At 41.1% G+C, this 17,304-nt stretch overlaps 1 protein-coding gene across 1 annotated transcript in view; it reads right to left on the reverse strand.

The window, feature by feature from the left end:
• The window catches only part of FRAS1 (Fraser extracellular matrix complex subunit 1), a 436,825-nt gene extending 422,515 nt beyond the window's left edge, over nt 1–14,310 (reverse strand). Inside the window, exons 1-2 of the mRNA XM_079152936.1 lie at nt 13,170–14,310; nt 5,200–5,231 (exon numbers count right to left, since the gene is read on the reverse strand). Of these exons, the coding sequence (XP_079009062.1) occupies nt 5,200–5,231; nt 13,170–13,287 (150 nt within the window). The 5' untranslated portion in view covers nt 13,288–14,310. The remainder of the gene's footprint in view (nt 1–5,199; nt 5,232–13,169) is intronic.
• Nucleotides 14,311–17,304: the final 2,994 nt, after the last annotated feature.

Consider the following 17,304-nt stretch of genomic DNA (forward strand, 5'->3'; position numbering starts at 1 on the left):
TCCTGGGCTAGGATCTATCTAATCTAACTTTTTTAATGTACAAATTTAGAAACAGAAATCTCGTTTCATTCAGGTGGCTTACTCCATGCTACACAGGTGGTCATGACAGAGCCAGGACCAGAACCCAGGCTACCCTGACCTCTGACACTCAGTCATTTCCACTCCAACATCTTGTTGCTACTGAGATGCTGTTTCAGTTCCTGCCAGGTTCCGTCCCAGGTTCTTCTACAAGCATGCTCTCAGTCTTCACAGAAACCCTTAGGATCAGGATCCCTGTTATATAAATGATGAAATTGAGATGCATCTGTATAAAGTATCATATCTGAAGCTTCACAGCAAGCATGTCATAGAACCAAAATTCAAACTCTAACACTTGGATATTTCTGCTGTATTATATACAGCAAACACTCCACATTTTTATTATCCTTGAAAAACTTTTTTTCAAATTTGCTAAAAGTTAGTGCTTCCTGATTTCTTTAGTCAGCATTTGTTGGCAAAAGTATCTCAAGTAGGAAAATTCCAACACTTAGCACTTTTGATCTAGGGAAGGAGAGCAGTTTTGTTCCTCTTTATCAATTGTAACTGCTTGACAACAACAAAAGCAGCTAACCTTTATTAAGCACAAGGCCAAGTGCTTCTTGTTTTGATCTCCTTCAACCTCCACAATAATTCTGTGAAGGAATATTTCATCTCCATTTTACAAATGGAAAAAATTAAGGTGAAGAGTCAACCCACCCATCCCCAGGAAGAATTTAATAAAGAAGTATTCACTTGTGGTGAGGCAAAGCAAAAGAATAGCTAAATTCTTGCATTTGATGTAATTGGAAAAGAACAGAAAATATGTGAAAAGTTTGAAATAAAAATTTTATTTTTTTTCTCAAGGGGAAATTCCTGCTACAGTTGAGCATAGTAACTGTTTCCCTCTAACAGATTCCTGATCCACATCTCTCTTCCACAAGGACTGACTTTAGAGAAACTTTGGTAAGTCAAAAAAAGTGCATGAGTATTTTGGGATAAGAAATATACCCAAAAATAGAGTATTCAGTGTTTCTCATGGTATTTTTTGTCTCTTCTGGAAATTACTGACCTGACAAATACAGAGAAGAGAAAGATAGGAAAGAAAGTGTTAAGGAAAACAGCTGAAGTCAGTACATAGCTACATGTGGCTCAGGACCAAATTGTCCCAGAATGTCACTGCAAGTCCATAAAGCTGCCAAAAGCTGGAAAACACAACACGTTGAAAGACACATATACCCACATATGCTCATAAACATATATACACACATGCATATGATACACTGCATACAGCATTATATATTTGTTAAGATCCATTGATCCTTCTTGCATCCTGTGGTGAATTTAGTACATGCACACTAGCGCTAGAGAGCCTTGGTTCAATGGGAAGAGGTTAGCCAGGGACAGCTGGCTTTTGCAGGAGGTCAGGGACAGAGACTGGCAGAGACAACTGCATGGCAGGTGCAGCAGGGAAGGGGGTGGGCATACAGGACTTGAAGGTAAAATAAGCTAGTTGTGTTCAGAGACAACAAGCAGACTGGCTTGGCTTGTGAGAAACAGAATGCTTGAGAAAATGGCTTTAGAGTTAGAACCAGGTTTGAACCCTGTCTTCCTCTAGCATTTACTAGTTATGTAACTAGTGATTTACACTTTCCAAGGCTCAGCTCCTTTACCTGTAAAGACAATACCTATTTCCTGGCATTGTTGAGAGTATAAAATTTTATTACAAAAACCATGTGCCAGGCATTGCACAGGGGTGTCTTCCGCACATTGTCCTATTTATTCTATTAAAATCTTTCAGGACAGGTTCCCCATTTCACTTAATGTGCCCTAGGTCACAGAACTAGTTTCCAGCAGAGGAGGAGGAATTCAAACCAGGTCATCAGACCCCAGGGCCATAAATGTTCCACTGTATCTGGCAGTTTCCTAAGCAACAAGTGGTAAGACTATAAAAGGTATCAGTGAAAGGAATCCTCACAGGACAGAAGGGGAGTTAAAAAATAACAGCAGGCCCCTAAGTCCATTTTTCATCTGTTCGATATGTTTTACGGAATTCTGGGTAAAGCTATGAAATGACTTGACGTTTTCAAGCAAACCAACCCTCCACTCCAGGTCACTCCCCTGAGAATTGAATGAACCTCAAGAACTTCACACCCCTGCCCCAGTTTCCTCATCTATAAAATGGAGTTGGGACTACATGCTTTCTGAAGTCACTTCCAGGTCTACGATGGCAGGTGTGCGGATAGAATTACAAGGTTTGGGACACAAACAGCACACCATGTTCAGAGCCAGCCCTTGAGCGCAATGCCTTTTATAATAGAAGCCCTCTTACCAGAGAGATGTTTAATCAGTAAATCCCAGAATATCATGATGTAATGTTCTCAAACTATTTTGATTCAAAATATATAAATGTATATTCATTATCCAATTTCACTGATGTAGGCAAAATGCCTCTCTTCAACAGTAGGACATGGGGGGAGAAGAGGGATGGGTTTTACAGACAATTAAATATGTTTCACAATCCATCATCTACAAATCCCTATTTATTCTTCCTTTTTACTTCCTTTCTTTCTTTTCTTTCTCCCCCCTCCCCCCCGCCCCCCCTCCCCCCCCAGTGCTGGAGATCCAGGGCCTCAGGCATTTCAGACAAATATTCTACCATTAAGCTACATCCCCCAGCCCCATTTCCAATTTCAATGTCCTTAAAATGGAAAGAGAAATTTAAAATGGTTACAGAAGATAAACCTGTTAACAGAATCTCTTTAGATTTTCAAGTTTTTCCTCATCTTTTATAGCTGTTTCTCCCACACTTAATTTGACAGCAATTTTTAGTGACTCACCTCTATGGAGTCTTTTTTAAGTATTCAACACAGTTTCCCTAGAAACAAGAATGCTATTTCTTTTTATATTCCCATTTCAGCAGTTTAATTAAACAATAAGTCAGCTTTGTCATTCCTCTTCTCTAGAGCATCCAATGACTCACCCACCTTATTGAAAGGACGGGTTAAAGTCCACCCAAGTCTCCACACGCCCTGTCCCCTGTCCCCTCTGCCTCCTCTCCTGCCACCTCCCCCTCAGTCAATGCACTCCAGCTAGTTGACCTCCAGGTGCTTCCTCAAGTAGCCAAGGGAACTCCTACTTCAGACTAGCTTGTGGTTCCCCCTCTCTGAAATTTCTTCCTCAGGATAGCCACAGGGTGAGCTTTCAAAATTCCTTCTTCCAGTTCTTTGTTCACGTGTCACCTTCTCAGGGAAGCCTTCTCTATCATTCTATTTAAAGTTGCGACCCTGACCTCCCCACTCAATGTTGTTTTTTTTATAGCATATGTATCTGACATTCTACACTTTTCACCCATTAGAATTCAAGCTTCAGTAGGGTAGGGAATGTTGCCTGTTTGCAGATACATTCCAGTACCTAGAATAAGAAGTCCATTGTTGTTATTCCATAAATAAGTTTTCAATAATAATCTCTGTTGTTGTAATAAATGCATTTTCTCTGACTGAATTGCTAAGTACAATACTAAGTACCTCAGAGGAGGGTTAGGAACAAAGAGTCTTGGCAAGCAAAGAAGTCATCTGGAGGGCTCGGAAGTATACTGGTATTGTAGAGCTTATCCCAAAAAGTGCGAGCGGCCATGAGCCCTAGGATCAGCCAGGGCATGGGAGAGAGGTCAGCAAAGTTACCTGTTAAAATGCAAGTTGTCTAAATGGTCTCTCCTTTTAACTGGACCAAACTGACCTCTCCCATTGCTTGATGCTTTCATACTCAAATACACAAAACACACAGGAAAGTCAAGTTTAGAGGATAGTCTGGCTACTTTTCTTCAGAGAGAGATAAAACAGAAAGAAGATAGGTTTTCTTATTCTGATATAACCCTCCATGGTCTATGACCTTGAGCAAATCTCTTCATCTCTCTCTTATCCTTAGTTCTCCACTAAAAAGGGGGAGAGTATAAAATAATAGGAGGCCTGACTATTTTACCACTCTATGGTATTAGATGAATCACTAACTATGAAAATACATGGAAAAATTACAAAGCACTCTATACAATAAGCAATTCTCTTTGTATTAACAGAGATGACTGACATCTAAAATATCTACCATTATTCCCTCAAACTGATAATGTACTTTAGAGCACTTTGATTTTGAAATTATTCTAAAATATATAAAGAATAAACAGAATGAAAAGTCTGCTTTTAAGGGCAGGGAATGAAAAAAAGAAGGAAAGTCAGGCCATTTTCCTGGTTCTTCAACAGAAAAATATCAAGAAGGAAAAAAAAAATGTATAAATCTTCAGAGCAGTAACTGTAGTATACAAAGATCAGATTTAAGAGTATTACTGTGCGTATCTACGATTATCTGGACTCTGGGATACTTCAGATGTTCCTCATCTATTTCAAACACAAGGATAATCCAAGATGACTTATTAATATCACAGATGTCAATAGCAGGTTGTGATGTAAATGAGAAAACTCTTTCCAACCATCGCAGTTCTATTATAGCATTTATTACACCAAAATAAAAAGTGGTGAAGAACGACTTGTCACACCATTTATTAGAGTTGATGGAGTGTAGACAGTCTTTTCAATAAGGCTTTAACACAGTGTTATGCACCATAGTACATTATTAATGAAAAGAAATGCATGAGACTTGCATCTGCTTTTCCCCCAAGTCATTCAAACATTAAATTCAAAATCCATTCTACTCTACATGGCGAAGGGTCAGAGATAAAATGTTAATTTGTTTGTTTTTCACCAAAATGTACCTTTATAATCAGGAATCATCACTATTCTATTGAATTTAATAACTACTTTCTTGGAGAAGGGATCAAAGGAGGAAGCAAACATAAGAATATAAACAAATTGTGCCCTAGTTTATACCTGACATGAGGATGGGATTTAATTTTTCTCTGTGAATGAAAGAACACAAAGGACAGCCACAGAATGCAAACTGTGTGTGGCATATTTGAACTTCTCTTCCAGCACCTAACTATCTGAATGGAACTAATTCACTCTAGGAAAGGTATTAAGTAATGGAGCTTGATTGTGCCAGGAAGAGGGATAATCTTCAAACTGCAAACAAAAGTGAACATATTTGATAATGATAAGATCACCTCACTCACTCGGTAACCTCAATCAAGCATTTCACACTCAAAAGAAACCAAATATATTAAGAATCACCTACCGCCAACAGGGAACCCTGATAGACACAAGCACCTGTGGGGAAAAACAAAACAAGAATTAAAAGTGATGCATAATATGCCAATAAGCACTGCCCCAGCAGGCTCGATGCTAAAAATTGCATCTACACACATTATAATCAACAAACTGCTTTTTCCAAAATCTTAAATGCTTGAGCATTCTTCCCTTTGGGAAATAACCCCATACACCAAAATAATATTTCCTGAGCACACATGAGGGAAGGCATCATTAGAACTCATTATCTGAATTTTAAAATAAATGTATTTATAATGGCATACTATAAATATGGTGCATATATTCCTTTATAATAAATCGGGAAAGTTATAGTCCAGTCCCAATTTACCTATTCAAGCTTCCCTTCCACTCTTTGCTTACATAAATTCTCCAGTCCAACCTAAGGAGCCAACTTAGGATCCCATGATAAAATGTCATGCCTCCAATGCTTTTGTTTGTTTTCATTTCCTACAGGAGATGCATTTGGTCTATTCAAAGCCCCTGCATTTGATTTTATCTCCTTCATGAAACTTTTCCAGCCCACGGGATTATGTTCTTCCCCTTTGAGCTCATACTACTTTGTGCCTGAATCACGAATTTGTGAATCACCCATGTGTACCTCCTTGTGGCATCCTTGCTACAGATGCGGAAATGCTGCTTCTATCCCGCTGCACAAAATATATACTCTAAGGAAAGGGACTATTTCTCCTTTTTTGTATTCCCCACTTCTTCACATAGTAGGCATTTGTTTAGATATCTGGTTAACATAAAATACCTATTTCATGCTTTTCACACAATACACTCCTCTTTGAAGAGATTAAACCATTTTATAGAAGAGCAATATAGATGGCAGTTATTTGAAAAGACCTCTTCTATTGAGTTCCTGACCTCCAAGACTCTTTTCACTCCTTTTTTTTTTTTTTTTTTCTGATGGGCTGTTTCTGAACTGATACATCTTTATATTTTCCAGTCATTAGGCACCAAATGAAAAAAAAAAATAGATGATTTGCTTCTAAATGGAAAAGAAGGCTGAATTTGACTGGACAGCTTATGTACTCTGAATAACTAGCGCATCACAAAACAAATACTTAAGTTTTATATTTGAAAACAACATAAAATTGTAGTCCTAATATTTTTTTTTCAATACATATTTCTCAACCAGTTTTTGAGCAGCACAATAGGTATTGATTTAACCTAGAAACAAGTGTATGGTGTCTTACTGGCTACTCTCAGAAACTGAGGTTTTAAACAGAATAAAATTGCATAAACAAGCCAAAATAGGACATCTTGACATTGTGCCACGTTTGGTTTCCAAAGAGGGAAGGACACATTTTACTACATGCTTGTCTCTAATAGAACATTCATGAATTCTCAAAGTATTAACTTCTCCAGAAAGGACTGGTCTATCTTCACCAATAATGGAATTGAGAACAATCTTTAAAGAAAGCGAGATGACTATTTACACTTGAGTTGAATCAAAGACCCTTGGGCAAATTTACTAAATGACTTTTATGTTCTTGACACTCAAACAGAATAATTTGAGATAAAGGCTTAGGAGGGAGGGAATATTCTTAATTGACTTATTTTTTCTTAAGAAATTTGTTCCAAAGATTGTATTTCAGTTCACATCATGTCATAAGAAGGATGTAAGTGCATGCATATTTAGATATAAAATAATCAAATGTATCTCAAATACAAAATTCACTTTATTTTTAAAATAAAATATCTTGATTTATAGATGGACACAATACCTTTATTTTATTTATTTTTATGTGGTCCTGAGGATTGAACCCAGAGCCTCACATGTGCCAGGCAAGCACTCTACCACTGAGCTACAATTCAGTCCACAAAATTCCCTTTCTAAGTACTTAAATTGATATTTAATTACATCTGATGTTTTTAAAATTACAATAAAGTTAATCACTAAGGTACAATTTAACAAAATTTAATATTTTTTCCAGACCATTAATTTTTAATGGCTAAACTGAAAAACCTTTCACATATTAAATAGTTTTTTAATTGACACATAAAATTATATATATTTATCATGTACAACATGATGTTTTCAAGTATATTTAACCTTTAGAATAAGTAAAGAAAACTTTCAGAGAAAAAAAAACATAAAGTTTACTCTTTAAAATAAGACTATCCTCAAATATAGTCATGTGTCGCCGAGGAACCTTCTGAGAAATGCATCATTAGAAAACTCTGTGGTGCAAACATTAGGCAGTGTAGTCACACAAAGTAAGATGGCTATGACATCATTCAGCAATATGCGACCGGCGTCATATATTCAGTCCAACATTGACCAAAACATCACTATGTAGCACATGACTGTAATTTTATTTCTCTCCCCCACAGTACTACCTCACAAAGTCAATTTCTTTTCAAAGTTCCCAAAGAAATTAAATACATGAAGAAGTAAGCAAATATCCATATCAAAAACCTGTTTGGGGAAGTCCTGCAAGAGGAAAACATAAAGCAGCATTTGAGAGTGGCACCACATCCGGACGTGGATAAGCCAAATGTCTGCTACAGACTCCAGTCGAACAGTATGTAGCTACTGATAAATTCTGTCATTAGGAAAAGGAAATAACTCAATTTGGGTTACTCTGTGATGTACAATTCCTAAAGAAATCAGCTTGGCCCTCTGAGGGCTTTCCTAAAACTGAACAGTTCTAACTGGAAGGCAGCTGCATGAACGAATGTCCATTAACACGGTTTCCAAACCCTCATTTCTACTCTCCTGAGAGAACAGAGCATTCCAGTGTGATGCCCAGTCCTATCAAACATTTATCACCACCCAAAGCCAGATGCGGTCATCCAGAGTAAATGTATTTCTCCCACACTGTGGCATGCTGCACACCCACCGGCAGATGAAGTTGGGAGGTTCGTTGGCATTGGGTGCTGGGTGCCGCTTCTGGTTCAGAACTGGGGCAGAGAGGCCTTTTCACTAATCCATCAATTCACATAATATGGACAACAAAGTTACTCCATCCACTCATCATTGTTTTTTTCCTAAGGAGTACTAGAAAAGTTACAGATCTAGTTAAGCTTTAAAATTCTGGCCTTATTTGAACTTAAAGGGGAAATTCAGCTTAAGCTCAAGGTAGATTTTTCTCTTTCTTTCTTTCTTCTTTCCTTCCTTCCTTCCTTCCTTCCTTCCTTCCTTCCTTCCTTCCTTCCTTCCTTCCTTCCTTCCTTCCTTTCAGCGTCAGGGATTGAACTCAGGGCCCTGTGCATGTTAGGTAAGCGCTCTACATCTTCAGCCCCTCAAGGTGAATTCTGAGAAATGGTAGTGATCAAGAAAGAGAAATATGCCTTCTGTAAAGGAAAATTGAGGAAAAATAAGAAAAAATGGGAGCCAGAGTTCCCAAACCCTGAACACTGTCAGTTTAAGGGCATGAAATATGGCTTTAAGTGTCCAGCAATTTAAGTCCTATAGCCCATGGCCTGTGAGAAAGTACATATAGTCTGCAGAGTAAAGTAATTATATACAGCACAAAAAGGAAGCCTAAGACTGGAGAGTAGGCTGCTCTTCTCCCTGTGTGGATGGCTCATTGCCTACAGGTCACAGAGGCAAAATGTTACAGATAAAATTTAAACGCGTAAAATAAAATGTCTTTTTTGATGGCTTTTCGAAGATCATAATAAACTCCTCTATGAGATATCTGTAAAAAAATAATATTTTCAGGGAAATTTCGAGATATAATTTGTACCAGTACTGACATCCTTAAACTATTCACTAGAGAAACTGTGACTGGTAAGCTGAGTGAATTAGAGAAGTTAAATCCAAAAAGCACAAAATGTCAGAACCATTAGTTGAAAAAAATAGTCTTCATTAAGACATGAAGAGATTTGGAGAGAAGGGCCTCACAAACACACGACTCGTTAGGACCAAGCAGCCACAAGTTGGCATTTAAATATTCAAGCTTTATGTTGTGTTATAATTCAGCATATGGCTGTGTACACTGTGGAACAGTTAAAACAGAATCGCTTCTGGACTGACAGGGCAGTTCATGTCCTGATTACTGTCAAGTAGGATTCAGATCAATTAATAGAGTAGTTAAAATGAAAATGGGCCAACTGTTTTTGAACTGTTATAAGAGTTGGCATGCAGCTCCCACTTCACCATGTGGTAGTCCTCTCCCCTCTTCTGAGCCATGTGGTAGACAGTATTTTATGACTACTTGTGTCTGAGTAAAATTGAGTGATATTGCCACCCAAGTCCATAATAGTGAATATGGATGACTATGTCCTCACTAAAAGATGTCCATGGGGAGAGCAATACTCAGAGTCGGTCCCCAGAAGGCAATGTATTAGAAACAAGAGTCAATGTTGGGGGATAAGGATGTGGGTCAGTGGTAGAGCATCTACCTAGCATGCATGAGGCCCTGAGTTTGATCCCCAGCCCTGGGGTCGGGGGAGGGGGGGACAATGATAATACATCACCACATTATTTCTACTATCAGGTAGCTACAAAAGTCACAAAGCTGCAGAGTTGCAATTAGATCAATCAACTAGAATCAGTAAAATATTGGGCAAGCCAACAAAGACCAAACATTCTCATCCCTCTAGTGAACCATAATTCTGATATTAACAATTTCAAGATATGCAGACTCCTTGAGGGCAAGTGCTAAAGGTTATTACTGTTTGTTTTTGATCTCTGCATCTCCCCACCCAGACACAACATGACACATTAGTTCTCAAAAAAAAAAGCTTGACAAATGAAAGATGAAGGGAGAGGCTATTTTTCTTGGCTATTTTTCAATGACTTCTCTGATATTGAATTTCAAGCATTCAGTGTCTCACCAAAGGGAGTCTTCAGCCAAGAGCAGAACCAAAAATGCTGATCTACCTATAAATAAAACACACTGTCCATCAAATGATCCTTTCCAATGTAATCTGTCAATGGCACTTACATGAAAAGCCTAGGAGATTGTGGAGTTGGCCAAAACCACATGGGGAGTGAAGGGACATCAACTAGAGCTCAGTTCTCTTAGCCTCAGAGCCAGTGACCTTCCCTATCCTAAGCCAGCTGTCTACGTAGTGTTACCTCGCAGGACTTCCGCATATCAGCACAATTCAAGGTGAGCATTTCCAGAAAATGCCATCACAAAATTCCCCCAATTCAGAAAACAACCATATTACAGGTTTCCCTGTGTCTTCTTGATTTTATTAAGTAGTTTATCTACTTGGCAATGTAAAATAATACTGCCAACAATTTGCTTAAAAAATTTCATTTTTTCTTCTGATAATTAGAATAAAATCTAGAACCTGAAAGTTGTAACTGATCACAAATAAGTTGGAAAATGTCAATTTTCTTTTTCCTATTCTTGATGATTAGCAAAAGTATTTTAGCACTATCACCTACTTGACTTCTTCATATAGGAAATGACAGAATTACAACTCAAAGAAGTCAGATGGTTCATTCAAGGTAAGTCAGTTAATCATAGTGGCTAGTCCACTAGTTAAGTTTAATTCAAAAGAATGCGATTTGATAATACTTGTTCATTTGACCAATATTTTTGAAAGCTTAACTATGTGCTAGGAGCTGAACTGGATATATAAGAATAACTAGGAGCCATCCTAATTTTTCAGTAAGCACACAGCCAAGTGACCAAAGTACACTTATATCAACTATAATGGTGAAAGGTATTAACTGAGGTACTGGAAGCATATATGACATATTCTCTGTGCATTGAGAAGAAAACAAATGCTTCTGTAAACTGGCAGGCAAAAGTGTCAAAGTATGTCCCATCAAGAGAAGTACACGTGAATGTTTCTTTTCAGTTTTTAAAAATCATTCCCTAAGTTAACACTAAAAATTTGAGATCTCTGAAATCCTTATACTTTCCATCTATGACCTCAGTGCTTTTAATGTTAAAAGAAAAATTTGACAAAACCAAATGGAAGATCTCACAAAATGGCAACTGATATTTTGCCTATGGAACTGATATAGCTTAATTAAGTTCAGGAGATAAAGTGTGTAAAGTACTTAGTACCAGAAAAATGGTATGTGCTCAGTAAATGTCTGTATTCATTCATTATCAGATAAGCATCATTATGATTTGGGTGGAAACTGACATTTACCAATCTTGCAATCCAATTTGTGAAATGACTATAGAATGCTCTGAAGGTAGGGTGATACAATTAAATGCAGTATCCAAAGTATATTTTTGAAGGAATATAATCTCTTTCCCAACCCCCATCAAAAGACCCTGGCAGTTCTTAAACTTTGTGCATTGTATCGACCAAACTTCCAAAAGGCGCCCCCTGTAGGCTCTTAATATTTTCGGCTTTTGTCATTTCAAGAGATTTGGTTCTGAAAAACTACCTCATTCCAGCTGCCCCCTGCTGAGCAGTACAGAAGCATGTTTTCTTCGTTGCTGGGCTATAATTGTAAATAAGAAACTGCCACCAAGTGAAACTGTAGTTTTTGTAAGTCCGAAGTTGAGATTTGGGTGGCCTGAGCAATCTCTCCCGTCCAGTTAATTAGTACAATTAGACCTTACGAGTTGTTTTTGGTTTTTTTTGTTCTTTTTTTTTTTTTTTTTAAGTACGCACACACACTCACGTACACAATATATATTTCTACAGGTTTTGCACTGTTTGAAGAAGTCTGCACAGGTCCCAAACGTACTTCTCCCGGAGATGGGATACATTCCACCTGCTTCCCAGGAGGGTGAGGGAAGGAAGGTAGCACCTTAACTAGTACCGAAGGTCCCCATTGCTGTGTGTGAATTTCCAAAACCAGACCATTTTTCTCTTGGGAAGCTAGTAAAGAAGAGCACCGATCCTTTGACTGGAAGTCGACCCGCGAAAGAGCTTTGTCCTACGCGGACCTCCAACGCCCCCAATCCCAGGCAGGGGATCAGAAATCGGAACTGTCTTCCGCCAGCACCGGCCCAGAGAGTGCGGCCCGCCCACCGCTGGCTGCCGCTGCCGCGACGCTAATTTGCGGCTGGACAGGTGAACTCTTCTTCCCGCAGCTGGATGAATAATGAATGGAGACGGGAAGGAAAGCCGAGCGCCCTGTGCTGTGGATTAAGTCCTCTTCCTCCCAGCCGCCGGCTCCCCTCCCCCTCCTTAAACGCTAACTGGGCCACTTCCCCGGCTCCTCCGGGCAGGTGGGAGCTCAAAGCGCCTCATGTCGCCGGCCCCGCATCCTATGACCCCAAAACTCTTGATTTACTCAGTGATTTATTTATTTGGCTGAGCCTAGATTGCGTTTGATATCATGGCGACAACTCTTCGCAGTCTCCTTTCTCTCCCTCAGCTCCAGGGTTTTACGTGTAGGTTGGAGCCCGGGAGGAAAACTGGGAGGCGGAGAAATAAAAGAAGGAATCCAAACTCTTATTAACCACTTTCCCCGTCCCCCTGGGGAAGTAGGCAGGCTATCCGTACGGGGAGATTTATTTCCGTACAATTAAATTGCCTACCTCCAGAACATGCTCTGATCAGCTAGTTATAAAATCTTAACTGGACTTTAGGGGGAGACTTACAGGGGTAGGAGGGAAGAAGAGCGATGGGGCTTTTATGTTTCATAGTAGCAGAAATATTTTTTGTAAAGGTAAAAGCAATTGCTCGTTCCTCACCTAGGTTTTATGTAGTTGCTTTTCCTTCGGGGGCAGGAGGGAAAAGGAAAGAAAATTCGATTTAAGAGATGCCACCTCAAGCTGCCACCCAACCAAAGGCACTTAGGGCGGAAAGGGAGACCGTGGAGGGGGCTGTGATCCGAATGCTAACAAATCTTCTCAGGGAAAAAAAAAAAAAAGCCCATTCCAGTTCCACTTCCACCCACGCATCCCCCAAAACAAAATGCAAAAACTTCCATCTAGCCAACGACACCATAAAACTCGAAGAGCATTTAAACTGTATGGACACCACACACACACACACACACACACACACACACACACATACACACGCACGCACGCATGCCACTGCTCTCTTTACCTTCGGAATGATGAGGCAATACTGCAAATTCCGCCAACGAGAGGGTCACCCCGAGCCACACTTTGAGGAAAACCATAGCCGCCTTGGCACCCACAGAGAGGAGTGCAGCCTTCAGCATCCAAGAGCCAGCTCTCTGCCAAACTGCTGGTTTCAGCGTCCGGAGCCCGCACGCCCAGAGGGTGGGGAACCGCGGGCTCTTTCCTCCCCGGAAAAGAGGAGATGGACAGGCCAAGCGCGACACTCACATCAGCCCCGAGGCGCCGGATTCGGCGGGCGATTCAATTCACTCACTGCTGGGGCGGGGAGCTGACCGAGCTCTCCAGGACGGAGGGCACCGATGATGGCTGGGTTAGGAGAATGAGAAGGGGCAAAGCGTAGTTCTCTACTGCAAAGTCTCCCCGAAAGTTGCGGGTCACGGACTGATCTGATCTCGCAGCATTTCCCTGGGTCTAGACCCGTCCGCTTTGGGGTCTCCAACAGCGAAGATCCTGGCGCAGGTACCTCTCGACTAGCTTTTTAAAGTTCGCTTGATAACCCCTGTCGGCGCTGCGTCGGCAGAAAGGGTCTCTCGGAACCCGGAAAAACCCACTCACACCCACTTCTTGGCGGGGCCACCTCACTCAGCGGATCTCAGCCGCCCAGCGCCGCTAACTGGAAACTTTGTGCCGCGATGCGGGTACGTCCGGAACTCGCTGGAGCTGCAGCCGCACCTCGCCTTCCCGGGCTGCGCTCCCTGCCGCAGACTGTTCCGAGGCTTGCGAGGAAGACACAAGCTGCGCGGGGGGCGCTGCTGCTACTTTCTTGCTCCCGCCCCTCGCCTGAGTAAGGAGGGCTGTGGGGGCGCGGCTTGCTCCACACCGACACCCACCTCGGTACAGTACACCCAGAGCTGCTCTGCAGGGTGGAGGTGCGATGATTACGGGAGTAGAGGAGGAGCCATAATTTTAGATTCACTGAGGAGCGAGAGAGGCTGGAAAAACCCCCCTGAACTCAATGCTGTCCGGGCTAGAGAGCCTGGAAATGCACAAAATAGGTCCCCGCCTGGATCCCCGCATTTAAAGGACACATAGTCCACCTTTCTGCCTCCCTCTCCTCCTTCCTCTCTCCTTTGCTTGGTGTGAAAATGGACCCAGAGACTCGGAGCTTTGGCAAAGATTCCAGAGAGTCACGTGGGCAAGGGGAGAAGCGGGGAGGGAGTGAGGGGAGGCAGGGAGAGCAACCTGATCCCCTTATTCATTCGGCTGGAGTTCAGATCGGCTTTGTCTGGGGCGGGATCAAAAGTGGTCATAGCGGGGATGGAGGGGCGAGGTGGAAAAAGGTGGCATGGTCCCTACTCTGGCACAGCTGAAGGCTAGCGAACTGAATCCACACCCCTCATTCGGGAGGGGCCGATTTCTGGGGGAAAAGTGTCCACATCAAAGCCCTAGAGCAACCCCACACACCCAAAGCCCGCCACTCCTGCTGGACCAAGGGTGTAGGGTAGACCTGATCCTTCGTCCTCGTCCTAGGACCTTCCTGGGGTTTTACCCGCAGCCTGGGAGAATCTTGTCGTCTGAGCCTTAGAGGGAAACTCCCATTGCACCTTTACTTCTGCCTGGGAGCCGCTGTCAATGAAACAACATGCTCTTGGCGCGCTGGGTCCTGCTGCGCCCCCAAATGCCAGTGCCTGGGAAATAAACCTTAAGGCAAAGCCGACTGGGCGCATACTTGAAGAGTGGAGGCCTTGATTCCCAGCCAGGACTGAGAGATAGCAGCTATTTTTATAGGATCAAATAAAAATAGCTGGTCCGGATTTAATCATTTTATAAGATGGGAATGGTTGCATCAGAGAGATACTGGCCGGATTCCGATGGGCCCAGAGAAAAGATGTCCTGGTTCACTCTGCTGAGCTCTGATGGAGAGATCTGTCCAAGGGAATTTGAAGTAACATTGATCCCAGCTGTTTCCAGTTTTCACCGCCATCCTAAAGCAGGCCCACTGTTCTAAAGCACACTAATGCCACTTGGAACCATTCACTTTTTGGGATAACTGGATAAATTGAAATTGGTAGGTCCTTGTTACTGTTACTGTTTAGCCAGAGCAAAGAGGGAACCTCTGACAAACTGGCTGTGATACTTGAGTATCTGGAGGACCCAGGAATTATGCAATTCAGCCTTAGTCTCTCCACTAGGCTGTGGACATCCTAGAGACAGAGAGTTTTTCATCTCTGTATCTGAAGCAGATAATAGGGCTCTGTAAAAATTTCTTGAAGGAATGGACTGAAAAAAAATATACGTTCCTGAAAGCAGCAACCATATCAAGCTGGCATTGGGGATCCTAACCCCCTCCCAACAAAAAGGACCCCCCCCTTTTTATTTAGAAAGTGGACATTTTTTTCAATCCCAAGAAGAGTATTTGGCAAATTCAAACACACCTGACAACCAGGTCACCACCCCAAACCCCTCCTACATAGAACTTTTGTAGCTATCACTAAGAGTAACTTAATTTGTTCTTGCCAGAATCAATAATTTCATTTCATTTTTTAAAATTCATGTAATTATGGTACCCAACGGGGTCTCAATAATATATGTTATACTTAGTAAATGCAAATATATTACTATTTAAAAGGAAAAGAGATGAAGAAAGAGAAGGGAAGAACAGGTCTACCAAATTACTCTGAATACAACATATGCTGTATTTATTGGATTCATATACAACATTCTCCCCCCACCCACAGGAGCATGCACTGGCCAGCTCACCTCTTCCCTCTACCCTAATTAGGTAATGTAGGGCAGGGGGACGTGGAGTCCTGCCCCAAGATCACTTGGATAACCAAATGGTTAAAAGGGTCAACCAATAAGTCAGTAAAATTGGGCATATCTAACTATGGTCACTTAAACTGATATGTTAGAAAATGAATTATATTAGCATAATATATTTTATTATGATGAAAATTTAGTAAGCATTTTTATGGATATGCAATTAATCTAACTACCTTATCTCTGTAAGTTAATCTCTACAAATGAGTGTTTCATTCAAATAAAAAAACACTTCTTCCAACAGGGAGCTGGCAGTTCACTACACAAATGTATTTGGATCTATATCCTCAATCCTCTTTCTTCACATGTCCAGATTCTGTGACTTTTTTACTATGTCCCACAATATTTCCTTAGATGATTCTGCTGTCATCTCTTTACATTCACCTGAACTTGTTGCTGCCCATTTGTGGGGAATATATTTATTGACTCCTTTTGTAAATGATAACACCTAACGTATATTGAATACTTTGTGCCTAAAACATTCCCAGGGAATCCTCCAATTACCCTATGCGATAGATGCCATTATTATTTCCATTGACAAATGAAATAATTGATGTTCAGAAAGTTAATAATCTATCCAGCGTCAGACAGTTAATACATGATAGCATATTAGAGTAAGTACCCACCTACTGAAATGGGTAAACCCCCAAATCTCAGAATCTTAATACAACAAAAAGTTTATTTCTCAATTACATCCTGGTCCCTGGGCATTGGTGACTCCTTCTTGTAGCCAAACCATCATGGAACATGAGACAACACTAGTTCTGCATAGGAGTAATGAAGGAGGCACTACAACCTCTAAGCGCCTCAGCACTCCTTCCACGGTCCAGGGACAGGAAGGAGTCACATGACCCAAAGCTACTATTAGAGAGGATAGGCTCCATAGGGAACATGTGGATATTAGTTAGCTCTATGGATACTGCTTCAATCCAGAGCCCATGCTCTTATCTACACTATCAGCCAAACTCCAATTGGACCTTCTCTGCTACCACCAGGGCCTTGCTGACCCTTGTACAATTTTCTACTTCTTCTCTAATCTATCTTTACTCTGCTTTCCTTCTCTGCCACTTTGCTCTTCTTTCTTTTTACCCCCTCCTATCTACCTTTCCTGTCTTCCTTCTATAAACCCCATCCTGTGAAGTCTTTATTATCTCACTCTCCTGTGCCTGCCTTCTCTATTCTTGCCTTATCTGCCCTGGGAGTGTTATGCAGTTTTAGTGCATTTGCTGTGGTCTGTCATTTTAGTATTTGACAATATTTCTTGCTTTTTGTTCCAGCTTCAAATGATTATATTAAAAATGGATATCCAGTCAGGCGTGATGGTGCACACCCATAAT

Source organism: Sciurus vulgaris, assembly GCF_902686455.1.
Source record: "Sciurus vulgaris genome assembly, chromosome: 9".
Classification (NCBI taxonomy): domain Eukaryota; kingdom Metazoa; phylum Chordata; class Mammalia; order Rodentia; family Sciuridae; genus Sciurus; species Sciurus vulgaris.